Here is a 27,989-nt window from a genome sequence, read left to right as displayed (position 1 = left end):
AGGCTGATGTTTGCCAAGGCCCTGAGGGGTGTGCTGGGATCCTTCTCCCTGTTCCCAGCCGGATGCACAGCACACAGCGATGCTCTGCGCGTAACTTATAATAATCACCGGTTTTATTTTTAAAAAATTACAATAGAAAAGTACCTTTAAACATATTTCCAAAAGCAGAGTAGACAATGTGGAAGCTTCTCTCCTCTCCACGAGACAAAGTACAGGAAATAGTTTGCTAAAAGAGTTAGTCCGTCGCTTGGGAACGCTGGTATCGTTCCTTTTGGAGCCGCTCTGAGGTTTGTCTTGGATTTGATTTCTTCTCACATCACTTTTATCAGGCCCATTTTTTACAGAAGACCCCAACGGGACAGTTTCTGATGGTGAAAAATCCCATTTTTTTTTATCCCCCCCTGTCCCACCCTGACAGCCAGAATCTCAGCCATCTTATTTTGGCCCACCCACAGGACAAGAGGAAAGAGAAAGGAAAAGGTGATGATGTTTCACGAGGCCACAAACAGCTGGGAAAAACCTGCTATGGTGAGCCCTGGGCAGCAGCTGAGCTCAGTGTTCCCTGCAGCTGGAACAGAGATGGGGAAAAGGCAATGGAAGGAGAAGTTCTGCACTTCCCTTTGCAAGAAACGGAATCCTGATAGAGGTTTTGAGTCAATTTGCTCTCTTCTTTTTCTGAATTCATCCTGGAGCAAGGAGAAGGAGAACTAGTATGTCAAGCAGTCTCTTGCTGGTACTCTATCTCTGTAAAGGATGTTGGCAGCCTCCCTTCTCATCTTTGCACGTGGAAACGTGGGAATGCCACGCAGGGAGCAGCTGGACCAGCATAACATCGGCACTAAAACCACAGGCCAGGCCAGCGCTTCAGTGTAACGGGAAGCCCCTCAGGACTCATGTCCAACCTCAAGGAAGCTGGCAAGCCAAGGATTTGTTGGTATGTTTTTTCATACAGCAGTTGACGTTGCCTGTAACAGCTTGGAGCAGTCATGGCAGGAGGAGGAGGAGGAGGAGGAGGCAAATTGTCACCTTGCTACGTGTGTGGGCTGCCCGCCCATCCCTGATCCTAGCTGTTGTACCCCACGGAAGTTTTGCACAGCAGCCACGAACACAGCCCCAAGGTAAAAAAAAAAAAAAAAACCCACGGGAAGGAAGTTCCTGGTTATCCTGCCTGCTTGCCATTTGGTGCAACTGGGAAGAAAACAGTAATACTGTAGTGTCTGCAGACGCCTCGCCAACACGGCCGGAGCACAGGTCCTGTGCCAGAGGAGCACAGTTCCTACAAACCCGCATCGTGTGTGTCAACATCCTCACACTTGTGGACATCATGCCTTCCACGTGCAGCTGGCAGGGCCAGGGGATAATAAGACTTCTTTACACACCTCGAAAGTCAAGCACAAAACCTGTGGTCCGACCTGGTGTAAGATTGTCCTCTTGAGGAGCTTTGGTACAAAAATACTTAGTCTTGTTTTGTTTTGTTTTGTTTTTTCTTGTAGTTTGTTTTTTCTTTTCTTTTCTTTTTTTTTTTTTTTTTTTTTTTTTTTTTTGTTTTTTTTTTGGTAGTCTTCTTTCCTATGGTTCCATTTGAAAAGCCTTTTCAAACACTACAACAATGCCTGTCAAACCATGCTTTCGGGAGTAACACACTCTTTCCTTACAAATATACAGTGTAAAAGAGGAAAATATTATTACTAGGTATGTTTTTCTTTTTTCTTCTAGGAGAGCAGATGTGTGATAGAGGCTGTGGGAAAGTCTTGGAGGAATCCAAACTTGTGTGAGGTTTTTTTTTCAAGCCTGAAACAACAAAGAGAGGTGTTAAAAAAAAGAGCAGCTGTGATAGAGGAAAAAGGACTTTGGTTAATCTCTCTTCCTTCGTGGAAGGAAGGAAGCAAGGTAGGGGGGAAGAGGGAGGCTTGTTTTGGAAATTCGTGTCAGGATCATGCTCTAAGGACAGTTGTTAAGCAGGGAAATGGCTGCAGGGAGAGGCCGTAGCATCCCCGGCACAAAGAACCCCACTGATCCCACTTTGTTCCTCCCACTGGCTGCAGTCCCCGGGGTCGGGACTGGGAAGCTGGGAGTTAAGCGTGAGTTGCATTTTGCAGTTAAGAGGAATTCAGTCTCTGTTGATCCAAGGCAGGAAGCAAGGACGGAGATGAGATTAGGGGGGGTAATTCAAAGCCGAGAGGCATTCCTTGGCTGTGGAAACTCTCACCCCAGATAACAGCGATCAAGGCGGGAATGGCAGAGCCATGGTTCTGCAGGGCACTAGCTGGAGCAGCCCCGGGCTCATGCCAGCCTCAGGGCCTGTTCCCTCAGGGACATCGTGTTGACTTCCTCACTCCTCTGCCCCCTTCCCAAAGCAGCCAAGCCCGCAGGGAGCCATCCTTACCAGCACACTGAGGTCCTGTGGAGAGCACGTCAACCCAGTAGCCACCTTGGAAGACTCCATTAATACCCACAAGACTGACTGTAGGCCACCATCACACACCTGAGACCTGTGGGAGGACACAGCGGAGAGTGAGGGGCGCCGGCACTGGGGACTGAGGTCACTGTGCTCTGGGGAGGGGTGATTTCACAGGGACCGCAGTCAGCACTTCCCGAGGGGACAGCTTGCAGCTTAGTTGGGCCAAAGATGGCGCTCGGTGGTCTGGGACGTCTTTTCCAACCTAACTGATTGTGGGATTAGCCCTGGCAGCAAATACAGACAGATGCAGGCAGGAGAGCCAGGCCCTCAGCCAAACCCTCTGTGCCCTTCCCAGCTGGAGGAGCCTGGAAGGGAAACAGGAGGTCCCTGAGCCTCCGTCCTCGCCACCCACTGTGGCTCTTGGGCTGGTGGACCTGTATCAGGGGATTTGCTCATCTCCCCTTTCCAAAAGCGTCTCTGCTTACATTTTAGCTGGAAACATTGCCATGCTGCATATTTTGGAAGAACCACTGGTTCCCAAAGCTTCGCTACTCCCTATTTTTATCTGCTGGGTCTAAAATAGCCGGTGAATTCTTTATGGATCCAAGTCTGGGGCCGGCTGCAGCCAGGGCTGGGCCTCGTGCCCTCCCGGCTGAGTGACCTTGTGGCCGCAGCACAGGGCTGCAGATGCCAGCCAGATGGGCAGAGCAGTCACGTGCGAGCATGGGCAGCTGATGCCAGAGCTTTGGATCCACTGGCATTTCTCCACAGGCGGGTGTGGAAGCAGGAGGCTTCCCAGCAGGGGTTGTTCCCAGCTAGGATGGTCCAGGCAGGCTGGGATTGCAGGCCAGGCAGTGCTCAGTGTCCACCAAGGCTCTTTTCCCTCTTCCATATGAGTCCCCTTTGTTTATTTATCCACAAAGGCCAACGTTATTTGCAGAGCGTATCTTGCAAGGCTTTTTCCATCCGAAGAGGTCCCAGATGGAATGGGATCCATCCCTCCCTCCTGCTGGGCAGCCAGGTGCTCGGTAAGGCTGTTCCTCTTGTTTTGGCAGCCCCACCACCCTGGGCTGCCTGGATAGTTTTCCTTAAGGTTCAATGAGGTGACGGTGTCAGGGCTGCCTTTTCCATCACAACATCCTCCTCTGGCATGGTGCCTTTCCATCCTGCCCCAGGACACGTGGGAAAGTGTTGGGGTGAATGGCGGCACGGACATCCCCTTCTGGGCACGAGGAGGGAAATGGACTTGGGGTGTCTGCTGAAAAGCGACCACACACCCTGAGCTGCCGGAGACCCCGGGAGTCGCAGTGGGGGAAGCTCAGGGGAGAGGTGGAGGTGGTCTCCAGGTGGCACAGAAGGACGGGAGCGGGACAGTGGCACTCACCCGGCATTCAGCAGAACTGACGGGACTTCCAGCCCTGAGAACCAGCCTCGGAGGGAGGGAGCCAGCGCATCTGCAAAGGCAAGGGGGGCACAAGGTGAGAGGAGGGTGGCTGCCCATCCTGGCAAGATCAGGCTGCATCTGGGATCCCTTTTCCTGGCTTTTCCCAGGCACAGGGCGGAGGGAGGTTGGAACACCAGTGGTACAGCCATCCCAGCTCCAATTCCAACAGTAACACTGAGGCTGAGCACAGCCCCTGGCGTGGCTGCTTCCAGCAGGATGGACCTGGAACAACAGCACCATGGTCCCACTGAGCAGGAGTGAGCTCATCCTTCTCAGCTCCTGCAAAGCCTGCTTGAAACAGGGTGGAAAACATCAGATGCCAAAATTTGGCATGCAGGCACTCAGTGCTCTGCCAGATAACTCCGAGCCAGCCCCACCATCCATCCTGCAGTTCCTGGTCCCGCTGCTGTCTGCAGGATCCAGCGAAGCAGCTCCAGTTTGGATGGTGGCACCAGTCTCCAGCCCCCACCCAGCAAACCTACAACTCCAGCAGCTGCACAGGAGGATGGGAAGGTGCAACCAGCACCCTCCCCAACAGGCTGATATTTCACATCAGGTAATATTGCTTCTGTCTAACATCAGGTCTCAGCCTGGGTTTTCCCGAGGGACCCTCGGAGCTTCCGTACGCCTCTGTTTCCTTGGCTGTGCACTTCCCTGAGCAGGGCAGGTGCTGCCTGTTAGCAGTTATTTGACAAGGCAAATACGTAGCTGCAATAATATTTACCAACGCTCTTCCTATGAACAGCAGGGCCCAAAAAGCTGGAGTTTCATCCAAAGGCTGCACACGGTTTGCACACTGAGCACTTCTCACCCTTCTGCTCAAACCAGCCCCTGGCTGCTCCAGCTCCAGTGATGGTGGCTCTGGACAACCTGGCTCAATCCTGGCGAGCCAAGGCCAAAAGCCTTTTGGATGCAGTTTATCTGGCAAATCTGTTTCCATGTGCTTGTTACCTCCTGTTCATCACTGAGCTGGAGCCGGCAGCTAGGAGCAAAAGCCAGGATGATGTCCAGCATGGATGCTGAGGAGGTAGCTGCCCTTTCCCCCCTTGTGGCAGGGGTCCTTTCCCAGCATCCCCACGATGCTGCAAGGCTGGCACTGCAAAGAAATCCTCTTCCTCCGCCATTTCCACTTCTCCTCCTCTTTCCCCCGCTCCTCTCCCAGGCGGATGGTTAATTTTTAACAGCCACATGCTGCCATCGGGGGCCAGCGGCAGTGGCAGCCGGCAGAAAGCGCTTGTGACGAGGCAGCACCTCGTCAATAAAAGATGGACCCTCCATTTGCGCTTCGCTTCCCTCTCCTCCCCGTGAGAGCTGCTTGGCTTCACACCCCATGAACAGCACATCGCATCCCAGCCATGCTGCAGGGGCAGCCAGGGGTTCTGGAGCCCTCGTCTCACCGGATGGTTCGGTGCCAGGAGCGATGGGGATGGTCCAGACCATGAGAGCATCCCCAGCCCTCCCTCCTCCCTCACCACCTGCCCCACCACAGGTACCAGCGAGAGTAGGAAGGCAGAGACAGGTGTCTGGGGAAAGACAGGACCCCTGCCAGCGTTCAGCTCCGTTTGGGAGCCTTCCCTAAATCTCAGGGAGCGGGGAGTGAGTGCCTGTGAGCCAGGTGGAGTTAGTGGTGCGGCGAGCACCGAGGGGAAGGGGGGCAGGGGAGGGTGAGCGGTGGAGGCGGATGGGTCGGAATTACCTGGGCGTGCAGCGAAGCGGGATAGGTGAAAGCAGGAGGAGGTAGAGCAGGTGCTAATTCCGCTGGGTACAGAGGGTACGGCCCCCACACTTCAGGGCTACTGGGGTAAAGTGCAGGCACTGTGAGCTCATCTGCAAGAGAAGAAGAGGGAGAGTTAACGGTGACCAAAGGGCTGTGACCCTCGCTGCATCCTTCCTTCTCCCCTTGATGCAGGAGCAGAGCTGGCCCTGGAAAAGTGTGAGATGCCACCACTGAGAGCCGACGCACAAAGCCAACACGGCATTCACCCGCTGGGATAACACGGGGTGAGCAATGCTACGGGGCTGGGGGCATCGCTCAGGGAGCCAAAGCTGGGCTCCATGTCTCCAAGAGGTTTAGTAATCCCAGGGATCCAGCAGAGGAGAGTGTGCAGCTCATGCCTGTGTGCAGCAGCAGGGTGAGGAGCTGGTGTCTGCGCGAGAGAAGCTCTTCCAGAAGCGGAAATAGGCACGGAGCGCTCACAGCAGGGCACCGCTGAGGTCTCTGCTGAGACCTCATCCTGCTGGCTGTCACCTGTCCCAGGTCCTCTCCTTTGGGAACCCCCCAGCACGTGCCACCAACGCAGCAAACAGGTACCAACACCTCCAACAGGACCTGGTATTCCCCTTGGCCACCCCCTCACGGTATCCCTGCTCCTTCCAGGCCCTGGTGCCTGCCAACCCGAGCCCTGCTGGCAGTGCAGGGGGTACTCACAGGGCTCCCGGGCGATGAACTGAGGTACGGCGGTGGGGAGAGGGGTGCTGGGATTTGGGGTGCCCACCAGCTTGTTCTTGGCCATCTTGGTGTTGGCCTTGGCGAACTCCAGCCGCAGCGTCTGGGGGATCTCGGGGTCGAAGCGGATGCCCTGCGGGAAGGAAGGAGGGAAGGAGGCGCGGCGGGTGGGCGAGCACCGCCGCGTGCCGGCCCCGCAGCAAAAATAACTCCCCGTTATTTATGGGTTTTTTCAACTTGCAGCCCTGAAATGAGCTAATTTGCCGGGCCCCGAGGCAGCTCACATTCCTCCGGCATCTTTAGCATCGGCACCATATTTGGCAGTCGGCATCCCGCAAGGCCGAGCTCTTATCCAGAGGGATTAGTGGAGCCAAAAAAAAAGTTTTACATTGAAAATGAAGAGAAGGAAAAAAACAACCCCGAACAAAAACGCAGGGAGAGCTTCGGAGGAATTGGAGAACCAGCTCCACACAGTTCTGCCTGTGACTGTTTTCAGGTAACTTCACAAGTTGCTAAAAGAAAGTGAAATTTGTTTTTCTTCCTTTTGCAGGTTTAGCTGGGATTTTTCCTGCTGAATAAACAGGAGAGGCTGGGAATGCTCTTTCTCACTCATATCTAAAGCTCGAGTCCTGAGGGTTCAAGCCCTCCTGGATGGCCCTGAGAAAGGTGAGAGGGATGCAGCCCTCCAGGAGGGAGGATGCAGCTGAGAAACAGTCTGGAGGGATGGGGATGCCATGGGGCTGGCTGTCATGGGAGGTGCACATCCTAGGGATGGAGGAATTCAGAGAGTCTCTGGGGACAGGGAAACAAGGGGAAAATGGAGCAGTGGAGGGGCTGAGCCAGGCACACTCACGTTCAGCGCGTTCTTCGCTGCCTCCGCCTCGGAGCGGCTGTCGAAGCTGACGAAGCCCACGGGCTGCGGAGGAAGGACAGGAGTCATCAGCCAGGTTCATGGGGAGCAGAGAGGGGAGCCCCTCACCCCAGGGAATGGTGGGATGGTTGCACCCTTTGGAGCAGCTCCTACCTGCTTGGAGGTGAGCTTGATGAGAGACCCTTCGTACCCCTGCAAGGAAAAGATTAAAAAGGGTGTTTGGTGGAGATCCCCACGATTAAATAACTGAATAAGCTGACTGAATTAGACCTCAGTGGTTTGGGGCCATGGGGCTGGGGCAGAGGCCATCCCCACGCTTTCAGCCCCCCTTTCCCTCCCCAGTGTGATACCTTAAAGGGTCTGAAGAGCAAGTAAAGTTCCCGGGGCTTGATGTCCAGAGGCAACCCGCTGACAAAGAGTGTCCTCACCTGGAAAAGAAGAAAGGAGGTTCCTGGGGACCCTCTCTCATCCCTAACTTGGGGATACACCACGCTCCCCATAGCCAGAGGGACAATGCCAGCCCAAGGGGAACCTCCTGGGCAGACAAAAGCCTCAAGCCACTGTGCTGGTTTTGCATCACGCTTGAGCGATGCTGAATTTTTGGGAGAGGTGGCCCCATCCTTCATGTGGCCATGGAGGAAGCTGCTAAGGCACCATGGAAGGGTAACAGAGACCTGTTCTCACCCCAGCAGTCCTCTCCAGGATAAAAAGCTGACAGAATCCCAGCACCTTCCTACCCCGGTCTGGCAAACAGGATTTCTCCCCGTCATCCCCAGTGGATCCTGGACTCCACAGACAATGCCTATTGTCTCAGTTTAATTGCAGCAGCTCATTAAGGACTGGGAGAAGCAAACACCAACTCTTCCTCCTGGAGGAAGGGCTCTGGTTTAGAGGGGGCTGGATTTAAGCAGCTAGTCCCTGGTTTGTAAAAGTCACCTTTTAAGGAGTTTTAACCCTTTTTGAGTGGATGCAATGTTTATCACGGTGCAGCATCCTCAAAGCTGGGATGTTTGGCAGAAATTCTACTCCCACCACCCTGAGGGGGGATGTGGGGCTTGTCAGGGATGGGCAAACTGGGATGATTTTGCTTTACAACCAGCTTGTAACCAGGAGAGCAGTATGGGGAACTGAACCTGCTGTTCCTCTCCTCATCCCCAAAATCTCATCCTAACCCTTTGGGCTGTAGAAGGGGAAAACCTCAATGTATTTTATTTAAATTTTTTTTTGACCCTGCCTGCCCCATTCCCTGGGAAAGAGACATGGGAAACAGCCAGAAACAGCCAGCCCAGGCCTATTCTTTTGCTGACATTTCTTCTTTCTCTTGCAGATAAGCTATCTCCCCCATCTCCCAGCCTGGGAGCAGCAAACATTCCTGCTTTGTGGAACAAAACCTCTGGCTGACCTATATCTATTAAATAACAAAAGGTACTCAGCTGTTTGCACACAGCCCTTGTGTCAACAGCCCCGGTGATACCCATCCTGGGTGCCAGCATTATCATCACCATCATCATCCCTGTGGGTACCAGCATCCAGGCTGGATGAGATCAGCAGACAAGGGATGTCCTCACCCCTTCCTGAGCCAGGGCTACAGGCAGGCACAGCCTGGTAGCCTGTCCCCTCTATTGGGACCATCCCCCCAAGCTCTTTAGGGGACCCCTGCCAGCTTTCTGTGTGTCTGCTGAGACCAGGGAGTGATGGAGCATCCCACAGTGTTCAGTGCTGCCCCGTCCCCCAGTGGAGACATTGCCCAAATTTCTCCTGGCAGGGGCTAGGGAGGGATTCACCTGAAGGATCTCCCCTTGTGTCCATGAAATTCAACCTAAAGAAAGGAAACTTTTCCTTTCCTAGGGTAAAAAATACTGGCTTTCAGACAGGTTCTCCTGAGCACGGCTGCTCTCCAGGGAATCGGCTCTCCAGATACATCCACCCTCCCAGGTGGGTTTACATCCTGAGCAGGCCAAACATCCCTGCACTGTGTTCCCTGTCTCCCTCATCCCTGGAGCCATCCCTGGCTTCCTGCCTCTCCTCTCCCTGGGGAGCTTCAGGAAACACTAGGGACCTCCAGTGGGAGGGACTGGGGGGAGCGGGGAAACCTGCTGCCAGTTTGCCGCATCCCTGAAATCCAAACCGTGCATGCCCAAGCCTGCCAGACAGACCATTTGTCCCCAAAGCCACAGGGGAGAGAGACAGAGATGAAAGATCCCAAGGAGCCCTCCGAAATTCAGCCCCACAGAGGAAGTGCTTCTCTTCTCTAATGACTTTGTTTTCTTTGCAAGTTCAAACGCGGGTCGGCCAAGTTTGAATCTGTAAAATTATACAGCGGCAAGAGGGAGAAGGGCTCCAAAGGATCCCCCAGCTGGATTCCAGCCCCAAAAGGGTTTTTGGGGCCCAGGGCAGGGGATGGATACGAGCTCCTGGGTGCTCCCCATCTGCACCCCGCAAATGCACCCAGCCCCAGGGATGTTGGAGTAGGTCCTACATTAACAGCATCCTTTTGCTGGGTAACGAGCAGGTGGGGACTGGCAGAGCAAGGGAGCATCCTTGGGGACAATCCCAGCAGGCTGGACAGATACCCTTTTGCCAAGGGAAAGATTCTAGACAGAAATATTACTCCTGCCCTTAAATGGAAGGGGAGCTTTGGCCCGCAGGGAGCTGCTCCAGGTTTTTTTTTTTTTTTGTGCTGAGAGATCCCAGGGATTCAGTCCCCATCCTCTACCAGAAACACTCCTAGGGCAAAATCCTTCCCTGAAGCAGGAAAAACGGAAAGCCTTATCAGAGAAATTGCCAGGCAGCAGGCACATATATGTTCTCCCATAGGGAAGAATTGCTCCTTCAGAGAGGTGGATCAGGCACGGCTCCTGCTCCCAAGGATGTCATGGGACAGGGCCAGACTGACAGCTCTCGAGCAAGGATTAAAGGGCACTGGAGCATGGGATTCCCCCAGCTTAAACCCCACAGGTTTTTTGGACATCCTGAGCTGTTTCAGTTCTGCTGTACGAACATCTTTCAGTTTCTATTTGGTGGAGCATTTCTCCGTCTCTCCTTCTTCCTTAAATTTGGGGTGAAACCAAAGATGTTTTTAAAAGCTGGAAGTGCCAATGTCTGCTCCAGGAGGAGCACCTTATCTTCTTTCCATGGGGATGGCAGCCATGGGACTGCTCCAAGTCCTTTTCCACAGTCCTCTCTGCTCCTGCTGCTGTACCCCACAGCTCCCAGATTTGCCAGGGCTGCTGGATCCTACCTGTGTTGCCTCACTCCTGATGTGTCCCCTCCTGGCTTTTGTTTTCCCTGCAAGAAGTCTGCTCTTCATCTGTGCTATTCTCCTCTTCCTTGGAAATCATCTCCATCCCCCTTCTGGCCTGTCCCTCTCACCTTTGCATCCTACCATCCCAGCCTGTTGTCCCTGAAACCCTGCATCTTGTCTCGGGCCAGTTTAAGGGATACTGGAAAGGATCTGTGGAGGTTTGCTGACATGGTCAGGGCTGAGGACATGCAAGGAGAGGCAAAGATCTGGGCCAGGAGGTGACTGGGGTCTCCAGAGCATGGATCAAGGGTGACCCCAGCATGGAGAGGTCTGTGATGGAGGGCCAGCAGCCCTCCTCCTCCTCTTGCTCACATGAAGCCACAAGCCAGGTTTGTCTGCTGCAGGTAAGGAGGTACCATTTGCTTGGCTTGGACCCCCATCACACGGCAGTGCCCGCAGGGATGCCGGGTGCCCCAGCCAGCATGGTCCCGGTCCCCTGTCCTGCCCTGCCCTGCCCAAACCACCCCCGGTAAACGTTAACAGGCCCTGGGGAGGCGGGAGGCGTCCCGGTGATTCATCCACGAGGCATTTAATCGCCTCCTTCAGCCCAGCTCCCATCCCTCGTCCGTCCGTGCGCCCCTTCCAGCGGGGCTCGCTTTAATTCTCCACCAGCCGATTATCCGCTTGACTGCCCGCCGCCGGGGAGGCACCGGATCCCGGCGGGAGCGGGAGGGCGACGGCACGGGGCTGCCATCGAGCCGTGCAACAGGGCGAGCAGGGCTTCCCCTCCCATTCCCGGCAAAGCGGGGTGCTGCCTCCCCCGCGGCGGGGTGCATTCCCGCCCCGCCGGGATTAGTCCTGGCATAAATAGTCTCTTGGCTAATGGAGCGTCTTCCTCGGCTGGGTTTAGATTCCCGGGCTGTGTGTACGCATGCCTTCAGCCCGCAAAACTCCCCGACATAAACAAGGCTGAGGCCGAGGGATGCCGGCTCCTCCGCCCGGGGGATGCGGGAGGACCGGCATAGATCTCCGGCCTCGCCACCCGTAGCCGCTTTGCTGGAAAATCGCGGTTCTCGCACGTCCGGGTGAAGGACGGGAGGAGAGGAACAGCCCGTGGGGAAAAGCGAGTCCAGAGCTGCCGGGGCTGGAACGAGGAAGCGGCAGAGGAAAAGGCAGTGAGCAGCCAAGGGAGCAGATGGGGGATTGCAACAGAGCGGAGGAGCGGCGGGATCAGGCGCGGGTCACACTCGTCCCTGTCCCGCCTGGAGCTTGCTCCCAAACCCTCCGGACCCCACGCTTCAAGGAGGAAAGGAAGCAGGAGCGCGGGGGGATGCAACACAGGGGCCACGGGGGCAGAGTTCATCCACTCGCTGGGCACATTCCCCCTAGAAAGCATCCCTGGGGTCCCCTCCCCGTGGCACGGTTCCCCCGGGATGAGGGATCTGGCGTGGGATGGGGACGAGGGCCACGAGCCGGGCTCTCCGCAGCCGCTCCGCTACCAAATAAGGCCTCCGCCGAGCCCTTTACATGCCGTTCTCGCCCGGCCAAAGTGACGTGACCGCCTTCCCAAATTGTTCCGGCTCCTCCGTGGGGAAGCCCCTGGCCCGCAGCTCCCCTGCACGGGGGGTTCCTTCCCGGGGAGGGGGACAGGCGAGAGGGACGGGGAAGCCACCCGGGCGGCAGGAGCAGGCGGGAGGAGCGGGCACGAAGTGGGGGCTTTTCCCACCTGGCAGCACCCCGCCTGACCTCCCCGGGATGGGGGCTGCTTCTCCCTCTTTTCCGAGGGAACAGGAGGTTGGAAGGCAAGCCTTCCTGTGGAGGTGAGGCACAGTAGCTGAGTAACCCCTTTCCCTGCGCTTGAGCAAATAGACAGCACCGGCTCCTCCAGCCTGGGCTGGAACAAGTCCTGCAGGGAAAATACCTGCCTGGCACCGGAGCAGCGCGGCTTGCAGGCAGGAGCGGGCATCGCCCTCCTCGCGTGTCCCTGGCACCTCCCAGCCGTCCCCTCCGGGTGTTCCCCATGTCCGGCATCACCGGTCAGGGGGTCCCCGAGGATCGGCAGCGCAACAGCCAGCCCCGGGCCCTCCGGATGTGCCCGGGAGCAGAGCGAGGGCTGCCCTTTGCCGGCGTGGTTTTGGAAAAGGCCATGCTTTTGGGAAAGGCAACAGGCCTCTGCCATGCCCACCAGAGCCGCAGCATCATCTCCCACACGCCCCGCAAGGCCCCCAGTGGAAAAAACTCCCCGTTTTTAGGAAACTTTGGGAAGTTTGAAGCCAGAACCACCTCTGGAATAAGCAAATGAAGGCAGGCAGGCGATGGAGCTGCGGTGATTGATCCCAGCGCTGGCCACCAACCAGGGAGCCCAGCAGGGACCTGCTGGAGCAGCCCAGCCGGCTGGAGGGTAAGGAGGAGGAGGAGATCTCAGATCGGAATCTTCCCGCTCTCACCCTCACAAAGTCCAAATTCCCATCTCAAGGTCACGGGCAAAACCAGGAACTTTGCGGCTGGAATGAAGAAAACCAGCTCTCGCCGTGACGGGGTGTGGGGTTGGTCTCCCGTGGGGATGGGAGCGTTTCGGACATTTTTAGGGTGAGACCCATGGGGAAAGAGATGCGCGGCCGCTGGATGCACGGTACCCACGGGCACCGGCAGCACCGGGCACCGGCAGCGGGACCGGGGGGAGCCTGATTTATCCCTCACGCCCCCCGGGGCGATCCGTGTCACGCGTGGGGGCTCCCCGCGCCCTCAGGTTCCCTCCGGCGAGGCGGAGGGGCGTTTGCGGCGAGCCCCAGGGCGACGCGGGCGGTGAATGGGAGCGTCCCGGGGAGCGGGGATGCGCTCCCGCCGCTCGTCCCTGTCCCCGCCCGCAGCAGCCCCGGGCACCGGGAGCCGGCGGGAGCCCCGCGGCGCCGACCCACCATCCCGCGGGGGTGCGGGGGCACCCGCGGAGCGCAGCTCCCTGGCACCGCGGGTGGGGAGGGGGAAGCTGGACACCCCCCCCCCCCTCCGCCCCAAATCCCCGGTGCGTGTCCCCCACCCCCGGTACCTCTTCCTCGGGCAGGCTGGTGTCGGCGGGGCCGCCCTCCCTGTCGGCGGGGACGCTGCTCATGGTGCGACCGGCCAGGCTCCTCGTCCCGCCGGCGGCAGCCGCGTCCGGGCGGGCGGCGCTGGGGGCTGGTCCCGGCGGCGGCGGGGGGGCCGGGGCGGGGCGGCGCGGCCGGGGAGGGACGGGGCGGGGGCGCGGCGCAGCGGCGGGGACGGACCGGGCCGCGGGGGGACGGAGGGGCGCAGGGATACGGGGGGGGGGTGGGCGATGGGAGCGCGGGACGCAGTGCCGGGAACGTAAGACACAAGGCTGGGGCCACAGGACACGGAGTTGGGGAACACAGGGCAGTACTGGAGACATAGAAGGCGACTTCTATGACCTCCTAAGGTCTAGGACGTGGGGCTGGGGATACCGGATACAAGGCTGGCGACACGGGGCACAAGGATGGGGAGATGGACACAGTCTCGGGGACATGGGACACGGGCTGGGGGTATAGGACAGGGCTGGGCAGAGGGGACACGGTCCTGGAGACACGGGACATAGGCTGGCGACAGAGGACGCAAGGTTAAGGATACAGGACACCAGGCTGGGGACATGGGGCACTGTCCCAGGGACATCAGGGCTGCGGAGCAGAGGAGGGGACAGTGCTGGGGACACCCGATGCAGAGCTGGGGGCAGTGGAAGGACCAGCGGGAGCTCATCACCCCAACTGGCCCCACCTGGGGGCTCAACCCCTCCCTGCCGACATGGGGACTGCATTTAGGCTTCACGCTTAGGCTAGGCTTTTGCTGAGCCTGCGCTGGGCCTGGCATCGTGTAGGCTTCATTCTAGAGCTCGGTGTTGGGTCGTTCCAGCCCTGCAGAGCCCCAGGGAGGAGGCTGCGCTCCCGCAGGGCTGCGCTCGGCTCCGCAGCAGCCTGAGGGAGAGCCTCGGGGTGGAGAGCAGCAGCTGTGTCCAGCCCAGGTGCTGCCCCCGCGCAGTGCCCGGGCCGGAGGTGACACCGAGGACATCCTGCCTGGGGCACAGGGCTCCTTCCCGCTTGCCTTTCTGCGCCCCACCGGCCGAAACAGACCTGGAGGCAGGTGCCCGCCTGTCCTGCCGGCTGCCCGGGGGACACAGCCTGGCCACCCGCAGGTTTGCAGCATGCCCGCAGCAGCGATTCACAGGACAGAAGCTCTTGGGCCGGGGGGGGAGGTGGAAATGAGCTGTGCCAGCTGGATTTGGGGAAGTGTCTGGCTACAAGGGCAGCTGACCCCAGAGGGAATCTAGAGCACGGGGACTGATGTAGTCACCCAAATCTGCTGGAGCCTCTGGCTTTTGGGGTAGATTTTCAGCAAGGGGAGAATTTAGAGATGTGTTTTATCTCTTTGCTTTCCCCCTCCACAGGCATCTCCACAAAAAGCTCTGGCTGGACAGCGGGTGGGGCAATCCTCACAACCCTTATTTGGACTCAGCTTTGCGGAAGAGCTGCAGCTCCCCAGCAGCGCTGGAACCCAGGTTGGAATCACAAACCGGAAAAAGGGGAGGTTTGGATTTTTTTGTAGCCATGAAACTGGACTCGGGGAGAAAATCCAATTTGGTCCAGCAGATATTGCACCGCCTCCTTGCCTTGAAACCCCCGGTCCCAACCCAGAAGCCCCATGCCCCACCAAAATTTGGGTTCCTCTGTGGTAGTTACTGATCCTCCCTCCCTCTTTCCTACGGGAATCTCTGCTGCCTCCATGTCCACCCGTGTTTCCCAGCGCAGGGCTGGCGTGGATCCGGGATGCGGGGCCGGGAGCCCCGGGGAGCGCGGGGTCACACCGCCCTCTGCCGGCGCGACACCCGCCCCGACAGCGCCTGTGTGACCGGGGCACCGCACCCCGCGCAGTCAAAGGGCTGCGGTTCCCCCGCACAGCAGAAACAGGAGGTGTTTTATTCCCGAAACGAAGCGCGAGCGATAGAGCTAATGCACGACAGGCTCGAAGCAGGTCCGAGACTCCCAGTGGAAGATAAATAAATGACACAAACAAGGAAGAAATGCTTTGATGGAATGAGGGACGTGGAGACCGGACTCTTCCCGCAGTGTGTAGTGCTTCCCAGGGCCAAACTCCCGGCCGGGCGCGGGGAGCACGAGGTGGGTGCTCAGCTCTTGACAGGGGTGGACGCGGCCTTCGTGGTCTTCTTCAGGTGGTGGTAGTTGGGCAGGATCTTCATCAGGAAATCCAGCTGCAGCGTCTGGGGCTGGAAAAGGGAGGCAGGGGAGGTGATCAGGCAGCAGCCCGAGGGGGACAGGAGGTGGCAGCGTGTCCCCGTGCCACGCACGCACCTGGGGCCGCTCGGTCTGCACGCGCCGCAGGCAGTCGGCCCCGTAGATGACGGTGTTTTCCGGGATCACCTCGTAGGTGTTCACGTTGCAGCAGGCCCCGATGATGCAGCCGCTCGTCAGGATCACGTTCCTGCCAACAAACGCTGCCAGGGAGAAGGGAGGGAGAGGAGTCCCTGTGAGAGCTGTCCCCACAGCATTTACAGGAGCAAAATCTCAGCAGGGCCAAAAGCACCCAGCCGAGAATTACCTTTGGATTCAATGACGTTGTTGTCTCCCACCTTCATCGCTTGGGAATCTACAGGTCTGTGTTAAGTAAAACTGTAAAATGCTTTGCTTTCGTGCAGCAGATGAAAAATCCCCATGCCATTTTCAAACCACCACCCAGCCCTGGGCTGTCTGAACCCCAGCAGAGCCCCAGAGGCCCATCCTTGGAGGGATCCAGGAGCACGACGTGCCGGATGGTTTGTCACTGCACAGCGAGGATACAGCACCCGACCTCAAAAACATTGTTGGTGCCAATGACCATGGGCTTGGGCTCCACATCTTCGCTCTCTGGGGTTATATTCTCTGGGTACCTGCAAGAGGGAAGAACAGGTTTCCACGTCTGAGATCACCATGACAGTGCTCTCTGTGGGGCAGCTCAACTTCGTGACAGACTGAAGCCACAGATATCCCACCCAACTGAGCTGGACTGTCAGAATTTTGAGACTCCTTAGGATTAGGATTCTTCTACTCTGTCAGCTTGACAAGGATTCAGAAGGGGCACTTAGCAACCAGTATCTGAAGGGGGCCTACAAGGAAGCTGGAGAGGGACTCTGTCAGGAACTGGAGTGACAGAACAAGGAGAAATGGGCACAGACTTAAAGAGGGGAAAATTAGGTTAGATATATGTAGGAAAATCTTTACTGTGCTGGGGGTGAGATATGGAATAGGTTGCCCAAGGCAATACTGGCTGCCCCAACCCTGGAAGTGTCCAAGGCCGGGTTGGACAGGGTGTGGAACAATCTGGGACAGTGGAAGGTGTCCCTGCCCATGGCAGGGGGGTGGTATCAAATTATCTTTAAGGTCCCTTCAAACACTTAACATCTGTGATTCTGTGGCTTCTCCCCAGGGCACAGTGCCACGCGTGCACACAAAAGCACGAACTTTGGAGACTTTCTTTTTAATAAACTCTACCTCCCCAGCGTTTTTAACCCCCCCCCCCCCCCGGGGTGTCCCACGGACCCGTTGATGATGAGCGCCTGCTCCTCGATCAGGTTCCCCTCTCCGATGACGATGGGCCCCGCCTCGGCGATGATGCGGGCCTTGGGATGGACCACGGTCCTGGGCCCTGCGGGGACAGCGCGGCGTCACCCCGCGCCCGCACCGCCGCGGGGGCCGGGGCCGCGGCGGGGGGACAGGGCCCTTACCGATGGTCACGTCCCCGCGGATCTCGCTCTCCACGCACACCACGGCGCCCGGCGCGATCTTCACGCTGCGGGGAGCGACGGGGCGGTCACGGCCGAGACGCGGGCAGGGGGCGCCGCCTCCCGCGGTGGCCGTGGGAGGGATCGGGGGGGGGGGGAGAACCGGCAGGGATCGAGCGGGGCGGGGGGGGGTACCGGGACTCACCTCTTCTGCACCTTCTCCGCCATGGCCGCGGCCGGCGGCGCCTGCGCGGGGCGGAGCGCCGGGGCTGCGCGGGCGGGCCCGGCCCCGGCGGCGCCACCGCGCGGCCCCGCTCGCTGCCCCCCGTGCCCCCGGTACCCCCGGGAGGAAAGGACTCCGCCCGCCCCAGGGCAGGAAAGGGGCTCGGGAAGGGGCGCGGCTGAGCGTCTGGAAAGAGAGACCGAGTCCCGTGTCTGGGGGCACCAGGCTCTTTCGGGCCGTTTGTAGGATAGTGAAATAAATAAATCAGGCTTTTTTTTTTTTTTTTTTTCCCTCAGAAATGGAGACAAAGTTCTATGTTTTTTTGCGCGGGGGCTCCAAGTCCCGCGTTGTTGGCACTTGCAGCCAGCCCCACCCGGGCAATCTCGGGGCAGTGAAACAGGCTCCAGCCCCGTCTGGAGAGTGCGAATGGAGCCTCATCCAGGCACTTTAAGGCTTTGATCAGAGAGCCCAAATCTGCCTTTTGGGGTCAGGGCAGACCCTAGACTGGACAGAGACGGTGGGACTGAGGGGGCAGAGAGAGGCAGAGCCGGGGCGGGGCCACGGAGCGCGGGGCGGGGCCGGCACAGGTGCGCGGGGCTCCAGGGCGCCTGCGCGGGGCGGGGCCGAGGGCATTTAAAGCCCGGAAGCCGCCGCAGGCGCCATTTCCTCGGCAGCGCTCGGAGGTGCCGGCTGCGGCCGGTGCGGGCTCCCCAGGCGGGGCCCACGTGAGGCCCTTCTCTCTATCCCTCTTTTCTCCTCCTCCTACCCCTTACCCCTCTCCTCCCTAGTTCCCCATTCCCTCCTCTCCCTGCCCCTCTATGCACCTCGACCCTCCACTCCTCCTCTCCTCTCCTCTCTCCTCTCCCTCCTCTCTCCTCTCTCCTCTCTCATCCTGTCCCTTTCCCGTCCCCTCCTCTCGCTGTTTTCCAGCCCGACCCCCCTCTAATCCCCCTCCAGCTCTGCTCCCCACACGTTCTCCCGCCTGTACCCCACTGCTCCCCTACAAACCCCGACTCCTGCCTCTGTTTTTCCTTCTCGCTCTCGCTCCATCCTCCCTGCCCATCCCGACCCTGCCTCCCCTTACCCTCCCCTCCTGCTCCCCTGTGCCCCCCTTCCCCTCCCTGTCCCCCTTAGCCCCCTTATTCCTGCTCTCTCTCCCTTATCTTGGCTCTCCTTTATCCCCCATGTCTCTCTTTGATCCCTCCTCTCTTCCCTATCCCACTCTCTCTCTCCCTTATCCCCCTCTCTCCCTTATCCCCCTCTCTCTCCCTTGTTCCCCTCTCTCCCTTATCCCCGTTTCCCTGCCTTATCCCCCTGTCTCTCTCCCTTACTCCCCTGTATCTCTCCCTTGTCGCCCTCTCTCTCCCTTGTTCCCCTCTCTCTCTTATCCCTCTGTCTCTCCCTTATCCCCCTGTCTCTCTCCCCTATCTCCCCCTGTCTCTCCTTTGTCCCGCTCTGTGTCCCCTGTTCCCCTCGCTGTGTCCCCGCAGCCGCGGGGTTCGGGGTGCCGGATAATAAAGCCCCGAGGGCCGGAGCCGGCGCCCCTGGCTTGGTTCAAAAGGGCCGGGATCCGCTCTGCGCTCCCCCCTTGCAGATGCCACCAGTGCCCGCAGTGCCGGGCTGCGGCTGTGCCTGCATCACACGGGGCTCAGGGCGGGCCCTCCTCAGGAGGGGTCCTGGGCTGGGCCGGGGGAGCGGGGCTGGGGGATGGGCCCCCATGGGGAGGGGGTCCGGGGAGTGGGGCTGGGGGATGGGCCCCCATGGGGAGGGGGTCCGGGGGGCGGGAGGGGGTTGGGGCTGGGGGGCGGGAGGGAGGGAGGGAGGGGGGGAGGGAGGGGCCCCTCCGGAGGAGGGGTCCCGGGGAGGGGCGGGGGGCGGGCCCCCTCCGGAGGGGGGGGTCCGGGGTGGGAGGGGCTGGGGGGGTCCGCCCCCCTTAACCCCTCCCAGCCCGGACCCTCCCCTCCGGACGGGGTCTGCCCCGGCCCTCCCGGGACCCCTCCTCCGGACAGGGCCCCGGGGGGGGGAGGGAGGGGCGGGTGGGGGGGGTAGCAGAGGGGGTCACGTCACTCTGGGCCGTAATTGCACATTTGTGTCGTACAACAGCAGCGCCCCTCCCTCCGGACACCCCCCCACCCGCCCCTCCCTCCCCCCCGGGGCCCTGTCCGGAGGAGGGGTCCCGGGAGGGCCGGGGCAGACCCCGTCCGGAGGGGAGGGTCCGGGCTGGGAGGGGTTAAGGGGGGCGGACCCCCCCAGCCCCTCCCACCCCGGACCCCCCCCTCCGGAGGGGGCCCGCCCCCCGCCCCTCCCCGGGACCCCTCCTCCGGAGGGGCCCCTCCCTCCCTCCCGCCCCCCCAGCCCCACCCCCAACCCCCCCGGACCCCCTCCCGCCCCCCGGACCCCTCCCCATGGGGGCCCATCCCCCAGCCCCACTCCCCGGACCCCCTCCCCATGGGGGCCCATCCCCCAGCCCCACTCCCCGGACCCCCTCCCCATGGGGGCCCATCCCCCAGCCCCGCTCCCCCAGCCCAGCCCAGGACCCCTCCTGAGGAGGGCCCGCCCTGAGCCCCGTGTGATGCAGGCACAGCCGGAGCCCGGCACTGCGGGCACTGGTGGCATCTGCAAGGGGGGAGCGCAGAGCGGATCCCGGCCCTTTTGAACCAAGCCAGGGGCGCCGGCTCCGGCCCTCGGGGCTTTATTATCCGGCACCCCGAACCCCGCGGCTGCGGGGACACAGCGAGGGGAACAGGGGACACAGAGCGGGACAAGGGAGAGACAGGGGAGAGAGATAGGGGGGATCAAAGAGAGACATGGGGGATAAAAGAGAGAGAAGCAAGATAAGGGAGAGACAACGGGAATAAGGGGGTTAAGGGGGACAGGGAGGGGCAGAGGGGAGCAGGAGGGGAGAGTAAGGGGAGGCAGGGTCGGGATGGGCAGGGAGGATGGAGCACGAACGAGAAGGAAGAACAGAGGCAGGAGTCGGGGTTTGTAGGGGAGCAGTGGAGTACAGGCGGGAGGAGGTGTGGGGAGCAGAGCTGGAGGGGGATTAGAGGGGGGTCAGGCTGGAGAACAGCGAGAGGAGGGGACGGGAAAGGGACAGGATGAGGAGAGGGAGAGGGAGAGGAGAGGAGAGGAGAGGAGAGGAGAGGAGAGGAGAGGAGAGGAGAGGAGAGGAGAGGAGAGGAGAGGAGAGAGGAGGAGAGAGGAGAGGAGAGAGGAGGAGAGAGGAGGAGTGGGGGGTCAAGGTGCACAGAGGGGCAGGGAGAGGAGGGAATGGGGAACTAGGGAGGAGAGGGGTAAGGGGTAGGAGGAAGAGAAAAGAGGGATAGAGAGAAGGGCCTCACGTGGGCCCCGCCTGGGGAGCCCGCACCGGCCGCAGCCGGCACCTCCGAGCGCTGCCGAGGAAATGGCGCCTGCGGCGGCTTCCGGGCTTTAAATGCCCTCGGCCCCGCCCCGCGCAGGCGCCCTGGAGCCCCGCGCACCTGTGCCGGCCCCGCCCCGCGCTCCGTGGCCCCGCCCTGCTCGCACCTGTGCCGGCCCCGCGCCGCGCACGCGCTCTGCTGTCCCGAGCTGCGCACGCGCTCCGTGGCCCCGCCTCGCGTTGCCCCGCCCCTCACACCTGTGCCGGCTCCGCCCCTCCTTGGCCCCGCCCCCGCACCGCCGTCCCGCGGCCACGCGGGGGCGCCGCGCTCGCACCGCGCTCCGTGTCCGCCAGAGGGCGCCGTGCGGGTGCCGGGCCCTCCCGGCGGCTCCGCGCCCGCCCCGGGAACCGCCGCGATCCCGCACCCGGCAGCGCCCGCCCGCGGCCGGCCCGGGCCCGGCACCGATCCCGGCCCCGATGGCGCCTCCATCCGCCCGACGGGCGAGAGGCGGCACCGCCCGGGACCCCCGGCAGACCCCGGCGGCGCTCGGCCCCGGTCGCGGCCCCGCCGCAGCGCTCCGTGGCCCCGCTGTCCCTCACACCTGTGCCGGGCCCCCGCCCGTCCCGGGGCCCTCGCTCGGGACCCCGCTCGGCCTCTGCGAGCCCCGGCCCGGGGGCTGCTCCCGGCGGGCACCGCTCGGAGCCCGCAGCGCCGCGGCCGGGCCGCGACCGTGGCCGGGGGTGCGGGGGCCGAGCCCCGCCTGGGTCTGCCGGGGGGTCCCGGGCGGTGCCGCCGCTCCCCCGTCGGGAGGCTCGAGGCGGCATCGGGACCGGGGTCGGTATCGGGACCGGGATGGCCGCGGGCGGGAGGAGCCGCTCCGGGCCGGGCGTTGGGGCCGAGTCTGGCGCTGCCGGTCGTGTCCCGGTGGCGGGAGCCGGGCGGGGACAGCGGCGGCCGTTCCGCGGTGCAGGCGCGGAACCGCGGCCAGGACCGGGCCCAGCGCGGGGGCTCCCACCGGCACCGTCTTCTCGGGGGGCGGCCCGGCCTGTGGGCGCTGCCCCCCACCTGCCCCGGTTGTGACATAAAAACTTGTCAGGAACAGTTCATCCAGGAGAGGAGGCCGTTCCACGAGTTCCTAATTATTTATTTTCACCTTTCACACATAAACCATCAAGAACAGGACGTCGTTATCTCCTGCATCGGCAGGATTTGGTCCCAGGCTGCAGCTCACTGTCAGTGCAGACCCCTGGGAGAAGAAGCTGGGTTCTTCCATAAAAACCAGCTCTGTCTTTGTCCCAGGGGATGTGGTCTGAGAGGGAACATGTGGTCTCAAGGGGAGTGCAGGGTGCATGGGGAGGCTGGGCAGATTTGGGGGCCAGGGGTCTCACTGCACCAGTTGGATCTCCATCCCTCCCTGTTTGCTTCTCTCTCATCAGCTGCCTAGGCAGGACCAGTGAGGATCACTTTAACTGGATCTTTTCCACTTCCTCGGCTTGTCTTAGGACCCTAGAAGATGATAGATGCTGAATTGTCATTTTTCTAGGGATAAAGGGAAAGCTGCGCTGTAGGGAGACCCCACAGAGCTCTACAACACTCCCAGCAGATATCTGGGGTGGGGTTGCAAAGCAGAGACCCCAACCCAGCAGTGGCAGGAATGAAACCTGAGGTGCAGGCTGGAGCTGAGCTTCCAAGGATGACAGCCGGCATTTCCCAGCAGCACCAGCGGGTTTGGCGTGCTGACATCCCCAAAAAAACGTGTGTCTCCTTCCCCAGGATCAGATACTGGCCCGAGCACACAGAGCTTTCCACTCTCGGGGTGCACTGAATGCTTTTTCTCCTCTTGTCATTCACGTTGCTCCCAGCATCCTTCACAGATCCCGAGGTTTCACGGCCACCCGTTCCTGTTTGTCCGAGTTAATGATTTAAACCGGCTGGATCGCTGCGGAGCTGGCGCCCAGGCCCCAGGTAGCAGGCCAAGGATGCTTGCCCTCTGGGATTAATCATTCCCCCAGCTGCTGACACTGCCTCCATAAAAACTCCGGGCTGGGATTCCCGGTGCCGCTTCCCGGCAGGAGGACGAGAGCAGGAGGATGAGGGCAGCTCTGGCGCTGCTGCCGCTCTTGGCCGCTGCACAGGCATTACACCGAGGTAAGGGTGATGATCCTGGGGCTTTGCTGGCCCCTGGGATGAGGGGCACGGGGCTGGCACCTCGGTCCCAGCGGTTCCGGTGGCGTCCCCTCTCCCAGCCCGCAGCCAAATGGCTGGGCAGGACCAGAGAGGAAAAGGGAAGGGGTGGGAGGATGGTTTGGGATCCAGGATGCCTCTTCGGGGCGATGCTGGGGGAGGTGGGATGGGGAAAGGACAGAGCCACAGGGATCGGCTCCTTCTCTCTGTAAAGGAAAATGGGATTTCCTGACCCCCCCCGACAAGCACCATTCCTCTGTAAAACTCACCCCGTGATGGAAACGATGCTCTGCCGCCCTTTGCTGCCTTCTCAGCTCCACGGGGAATCCCCCACCTGCCAAAAAACACCTAAAACTTACCCGTCCCACATGGCTTTATAGAAGTGAACAGGAATGGCACAAGCTGGGACTGGGAGCCGACGTTCCCACCAGGAAAGAGACCTGCCTTTTCCATGGCTTCCCCTTTTCTGGCAACCCCCTGCCTTCCACCCTACTCTTCCGTTGCCACCAGAGCGATGTGACCCTCAGAGTCATGGCCCAAACCTCTGGATTTTGGGGAGGTGACCCTGCCCCACGCTGTAATCCCGGGAAACACCGGTATCAGTGTTTACCCTGCGGGTGCCAAAGTCTGGCCCCACAGTCTGCAACGCAAATCGATCGCGTTTTTCCAGGGATGACAGCCCTGCTGGGAATGTTTTCACTGCTGGCTGCTCCGTGGACCTGGCCCTAGAGCTCCCAGCCCTTATGGTTTCTAGGCCCTGCCAGAAAATCCAGCCCCAACATATTCCATACTCAAAAACTGCCACGTGGTTTACCTGTGTAGGGTTTTCTCCCTGCTCCTTTCCCTGGCTGCAGAGCTGGACCAGCAGCCTGGATACCAGGGATGCTTCTCCCAGACCGGCTGAGCCAACGTCTCCCCAGGGACCACCAAATCCTACTTGGAAAAAGAAGTAATGGAGTGAAAAAAAAAAAAAATGAACAAACCCCAAGTGAATAAAGCAGCATGTTTGTGGTGGCAGAGCATTCCTTGTTCCCTACTCACAATTCCTCCTTTTCCTGCACTTTCAGGGAAAGCTTATGTCCGGGAGAAAGTCTGCCAGGAGTACAGGATGCTGGGAAAGGAGAACTTCCGAACCCTGTAGGTACCTCCTGCTGCTGGTGCCCTCCCAGGAGGCCTGACACCTGAGCCAAGGACAGAACACAGTAAATAAAAATCTAGGAAAAGGGCAGATGGATTCAATTCATCAAAAAGGGGAGATGCAATTCAACCCCTGGACTCTGATTGCTTTTAGCAGCAGAAAAGCTTGATTCATTGTTGAACTCCTCAAAACCAATTAAGTACCTAAATAATTAAGAATTCTCACAGAGCTGACACACAGTCCCCCCTAAGTGGCAGCCCCCAGCCTGGAAGCTGTTGCAGTTCTTCCCTGGCTGTTTTCCAAGGAATACGCTGCTATTTCTCCCAGCACCACAGCCAACACTGCTGAGCCCATTTGGGCAGAACAGTCCTGTAACGTGATTTCTGATCGAAGATAAAGGCTCACCTGGCTCTCCCTGCCCTTGCTCCCAGGACCATCATTGCCAACAGCCGGAAATATTCCAACGGCACCTTCGAGGAGATCGGCCACCTCGTCCGGGAAATTGTCTCCCTGGCCGAGACGTGCTGCACCGACGGGGCTGACCCCTCCTGCTACGATGCCGGGGTGAGACTGACCAAGAACGGGTATCAGACCCCAAAAATGGGTAGTGGGATGGGATGGGGTGGCCGTAACCTGCTGTCCCCTCCCGCAGTCCACGGCGCTGTCGGCCAAATCCTGCAGCGCAGACTCGCCCTTCCCGGCGCATCCCGGCACGGCCGAGTGCTGCGCCCACGAGGGGCTGGAGAGGAAGCTGTGCCTGGCCGCCCTGCGGCACCCGCCCCAGCCGCTGCCCCGCTACCTCCAGCCCTCCGACAGGGAGCTCTGCCAGGCCTTCCGCCAGGATCCCCGGGAATTTGCCGACAGGTGAGCCCGGGGCGGAGACAGCAGCGCGCTGAGCCCAGCTGGGTGCTGACAGCCTGAGGTGGTGCTCCCACCACCACCCCTGGATGACCTTACCGCCTCCAAACCCCACTTATGCTCTGGATCCCCTGGTGCCGAGGCGCTGGGTCTCCTTATCCCACCTCTGCCGCAGGTTTCTTTATGAGTACGCCAGCAGCTACAGCCAGGCTCCCCTGCCTGTGCTCCTGGGCTCCACCACGACCTTCCTCTCCATGGTCTCCACCTGCTGCATCTCCCGTGCGCCCACTGCCTGCTTCCTGAAGGAGGTGAGACCCTTTGGAGCTCTGGGCTCGCCCCCCGTCCTCACTCCTCAGGGAGCCAGGCAAGCGCTGCGCTAATTTCCATTTCCATTCTCTTTTTGTGGCAGAAACTGGAGAGGAAAACCCTCTCCCTACTCACCCTGACGTCAAACCGGATTTGCTCCCGCTTCTCGGCGTACGGGAAGGACAAAGTCAGCTTCAGGTACAGGGGGAAATGGCCTCTCCATCCTGGAACAGGGGCCGGGCTGGGGGAGGATTCCTCTCTCCTGCTGCAGATCCCGTTGGCAGACAGCATCAAGAAATACAAGCTTTAATTCTGGTGCCAACCCCTGGAGTTGCTCCATGCACAGCACAGGTGCAGAGCAAGCCCTGCCCTCCCCATCCCCTCCCTCCCTCACCCTGGCTCGGAGCTGTTTCCTGGGAAGGGGGATCCAAGCCCCCCGAGCCCCACACGCCCTGTGCTCCCCAGCTACCTGGCCTTGCTGGCTCAGAAGGTTCCCACTGCTTCCTTCGAGGACCTTCTCCCCCTGGCCGAGGACGCTGCCGAGGTGTCTTCCCAGTGCTGTGACTCGGTGGCCGAGGACTGCATGCAGAAGAAGGTGGGGGAGGGCTGGAGCCCAGCCCAAAGCAGCTCCTGAGTCCCAGCAGGAGCTCAGGGAGCTGAGGGCGCCCGCACATTCCCTGCTCCCTCTCTGCAGCTCTTGGAGCACACGGCCAAAGTCTGCACCGCGCTGTCGGCCCGGGACGGGCGCTTCGCCGACTGCTGCAAGGGGAAAAACCTGATGGAAAACCATTTCTGCATCCTGGCCATGCCCCCAGCGCCGGCTCCCAAGCTGCCAGAGGCATCAGAGCCGACCAACAAGGAGCTGTGTGCCAAGGAGGGGGCTCTCCATGCCACCAGGTGAGTGGGGCCCACGGCAGCCAGGGTGCAGTCATGGAATAGAACCACTTAAGCTGGAAAAGATCCCTAAAATCATCGAGCCCAACCAGTTCCTGACCCTGTTGCGTGCTTGGGTTATTATGGGGATAACCAGGGGAACATCCTCAATTCCCTCAGGGGAATTTGTGTCACCAGGCAGCCCCAGGGGCTGCACAAAGATGCCAAAACCGGGCCCCATCCCGTTCTGAGCAGCACCCGAAGTGAAAACTTGCCTGAGCACTCATTTCCCGCTCCAGGTTCCTGTTTGAGCTGGCACGGAGGCACCCCAGCCTCCCTGACGCCGTCCTCGCCAAGCTCTACGACTCCTCCGGGAAACTTCGGGCAGAATGCTGCTCCTCCAAGGACCCCTCTGCCTGCTTGGACAGCAAGGTGAGTGGTGTGGGGGCTCTGGGGGCTCGTCCTGTTCCCCCTCATCCCAGTGCCCCGCAAATCCCCGCAGAGGCTTTTCCCAGCCTGGTGACTCCCACCCTCTGCCCCCAGCGCAAGCGGATGGAAGCAGAGCTGCTCCCCTTCCTGGAAAGGGCCAACCAGCTCTGCGGGCAGTACAACACCCTGCCTTTCCTCGAGTTCAAGAAGAGGTGAGCCTTTACCATCCTCCCCCCCCCCAAAAAAAAAAAAAAAAAAACCCACCTGGATCACCGGATGCAGTCAGAATTCCTCCACGATGTTGAGGGTGCAAAAACGGGACGCAGCCACGCGTGCGTCCGTCCCCCCCTCCCCAAAAGCCGCGTGGCCCCGGATCGCCGCGGCTCCCGCTGTAACCGCGCTCCCCACGCCGCAGGCTGCGGGAGAGCCTGGCTCAGGCCGAGCCCGAGGCGCAGCTGGAGCAGCTGCTGGAGCAGCGGGCGTCCTTCGCCTCCACCTGCTGCCTCCCGGACGCTCCCCCGCTCCTCTGCGCTTCCAAGGTACGGCCAGGGCCCCGCCTGCCCCCCGCGCCGCTGCGGGGCCAGACCCCGCTCCGCGGCTGCCCCTCGGCTCCTCCCTCCTTTCCCAGGTGAGCTCGGAGCTGGGAGAAGAGTGTAAGGAGGAGTCCTGCCTGCTGGGATAGGGGCCCGGCGCCGGCAGCAGGGATCGCCTCTCCAGGCGGGCGCGGATGGAGGGGGACCACGAGGCGCAGCTCCGGGAACACGCAGGAGTGGGATGGGGCACGTCGGAAGGGAGCATCGGGGCGTGCTGGGCTGGAGGACGTCCGGCAGATGGGAGGCGTCACCGAGCCCGCACCTTGTATTCCTGCAGCCGAAATAAAGACAAGCGAAGTGCCCTGCCGTGCTGCTGGAAAGGCTTTGGGGGCCGTGGGGAGGGTGGGAGAGGGGCGCGGCTTCACCTCCGCAGGCTGGAAGAGTTCCCAGCCCTGATCCTGGGAGATAAAGCTCTAAAAAACGAAGCAAAACCAGGGAAAAGACTCATCCAATGCCCCCAAAGACTGTGGGTAATGGGGTATTCATCTACCTGGAAGCAACAGCCCCATCACCTGAGAGGGGCACCCTGGGCACACCCAGCTGCCCAGGTGAGCCCTCCCCAGCACGGGTGGGGCTTTGGGGCTGCTGCAGGTGAAGAAGCCCCGGTCTGGGATGCAGGAGGACGGCAAACCCAGCCCAGAAAACCACAGGAAAATCCCCCAAGCCCAGATGTGGCAGCTTTGTGTACAACAAACACAGCGAGGGAAGCACATGGGGACACCTGGGTGCCCAGAGATGAACCAGAGCGATAAAAACAGAGCCAAAACCAAGAGGAACTCCCTGTTCAAGCCAGCTGGTCCCTTTTCTGGGGAGCACTGGCAGCCCCTGGATCACTGCTGAGTTTCCCTGTAGTGTGAGAA

At 60.5% G+C, this 27,989-nt stretch overlaps 3 protein-coding genes and 1 long non-coding RNA gene across 10 annotated transcripts; 1 reads left to right on the top strand and 3 right to left on the bottom strand.

Moving 5' to 3' along the window:
• Positions 1–35: 35 nt before the first annotated feature.
• RBPMS (RNA binding protein, mRNA processing factor) lies at positions 36–13,552 on the bottom strand. 6 transcript variants are annotated; one of them, XM_053940911.1, is made up of 7 exons: positions 13,453–13,552; positions 7,513–7,590; positions 7,316–7,354; positions 7,145–7,207; positions 6,274–6,424; positions 3,786–3,855; positions 37–2,492 (listed from the first exon to the last, which is right to left on the bottom strand). In XM_053940911.1, the coding sequence occupies exons 1-7, from the start codon at positions 13,513–13,515 to the stop codon at positions 2,333–2,335; spliced, it is 624 nt and encodes a 207-aa protein (XP_053796886.1). In that variant the 5' UTR covers positions 13,516–13,552; the 3' UTR covers positions 37–2,332. The 6 variants fall into 6 exon arrangements, with proteins under 6 accessions (XP_053796882.1, XP_053796886.1, XP_053796884.1 ...); XM_053940909.1 differs by lacking the exon at positions 13,453–13,552 and having other exon boundaries at positions 39–1,791; positions 2,387–2,492; positions 7,513–8,372; XM_053940912.1 differs by adding an exon at positions 5,542–5,672 and having other exon boundaries at positions 2,403–3,855.
• Positions 13,553–15,344: 1,792 nt separating this feature from the next.
• Positions 15,345–17,442, bottom strand: DCTN6 (dynactin subunit 6). The gene is made up of 7 exons (XM_053941845.1): positions 17,372–17,442; positions 17,170–17,234; positions 16,985–17,090; positions 16,247–16,335; positions 16,008–16,055; positions 15,761–15,903; positions 15,345–15,675 (listed from the first exon to the last, which is right to left on the bottom strand). Exons 1-7 carry the CDS (start codon positions 17,392–17,394, stop codon positions 15,577–15,579), a joined length of 573 nt encoding a protein of 190 aa, XP_053797820.1. The 5' UTR covers positions 17,395–17,442; the 3' UTR covers positions 15,345–15,576.
• Positions 17,443–21,509: 4,067 nt separating this feature from the next.
• Positions 21,510–24,504, bottom strand: LOC128787254 (uncharacterized). Of its 2 annotated transcripts, XR_008430637.1 has the most exons (4): positions 23,974–24,504; positions 23,747–23,865; positions 23,202–23,266; positions 21,510–22,649 (listed from the first exon to the last, which is right to left on the bottom strand). It is a non-coding gene; the product is annotated as an uncharacterized LOC128787254 (long non-coding RNA). The 2 variants fall into 2 exon arrangements; XR_008430636.1 differs by having other exon boundaries at positions 23,202–23,865.
• GC (GC vitamin D binding protein) lies at positions 22,791–27,435 on the top strand. Its single transcript, XM_053941268.1, has 12 exons — positions 22,791–22,896; positions 24,000–24,069; positions 24,502–24,634; positions 24,723–24,934; positions 25,104–25,236; positions 25,338–25,432; positions 25,700–25,829; positions 25,929–26,131; positions 26,407–26,539; positions 26,651–26,748; positions 26,952–27,075; positions 27,165–27,435. Exons 1-12 carry the CDS (start codon positions 22,839–22,841, stop codon positions 27,216–27,218), a joined length of 1,443 nt encoding a protein of 480 aa, XP_053797243.1. The 5' UTR covers positions 22,791–22,838; the 3' UTR covers positions 27,219–27,435.
• Positions 27,436–27,989: the final 554 nt, after the last annotated feature.

Source organism: Vidua chalybeata, chromosome 4 (assembly GCF_026979565.1).
Source record: "Vidua chalybeata isolate OUT-0048 chromosome 4, bVidCha1 merged haplotype, whole genome shotgun sequence".
Taxonomy (NCBI): domain Eukaryota; kingdom Metazoa; phylum Chordata; class Aves; order Passeriformes; family Viduidae; genus Vidua; species Vidua chalybeata.
This window is presented reverse-complemented; position numbering and strand designations above follow the sequence as displayed.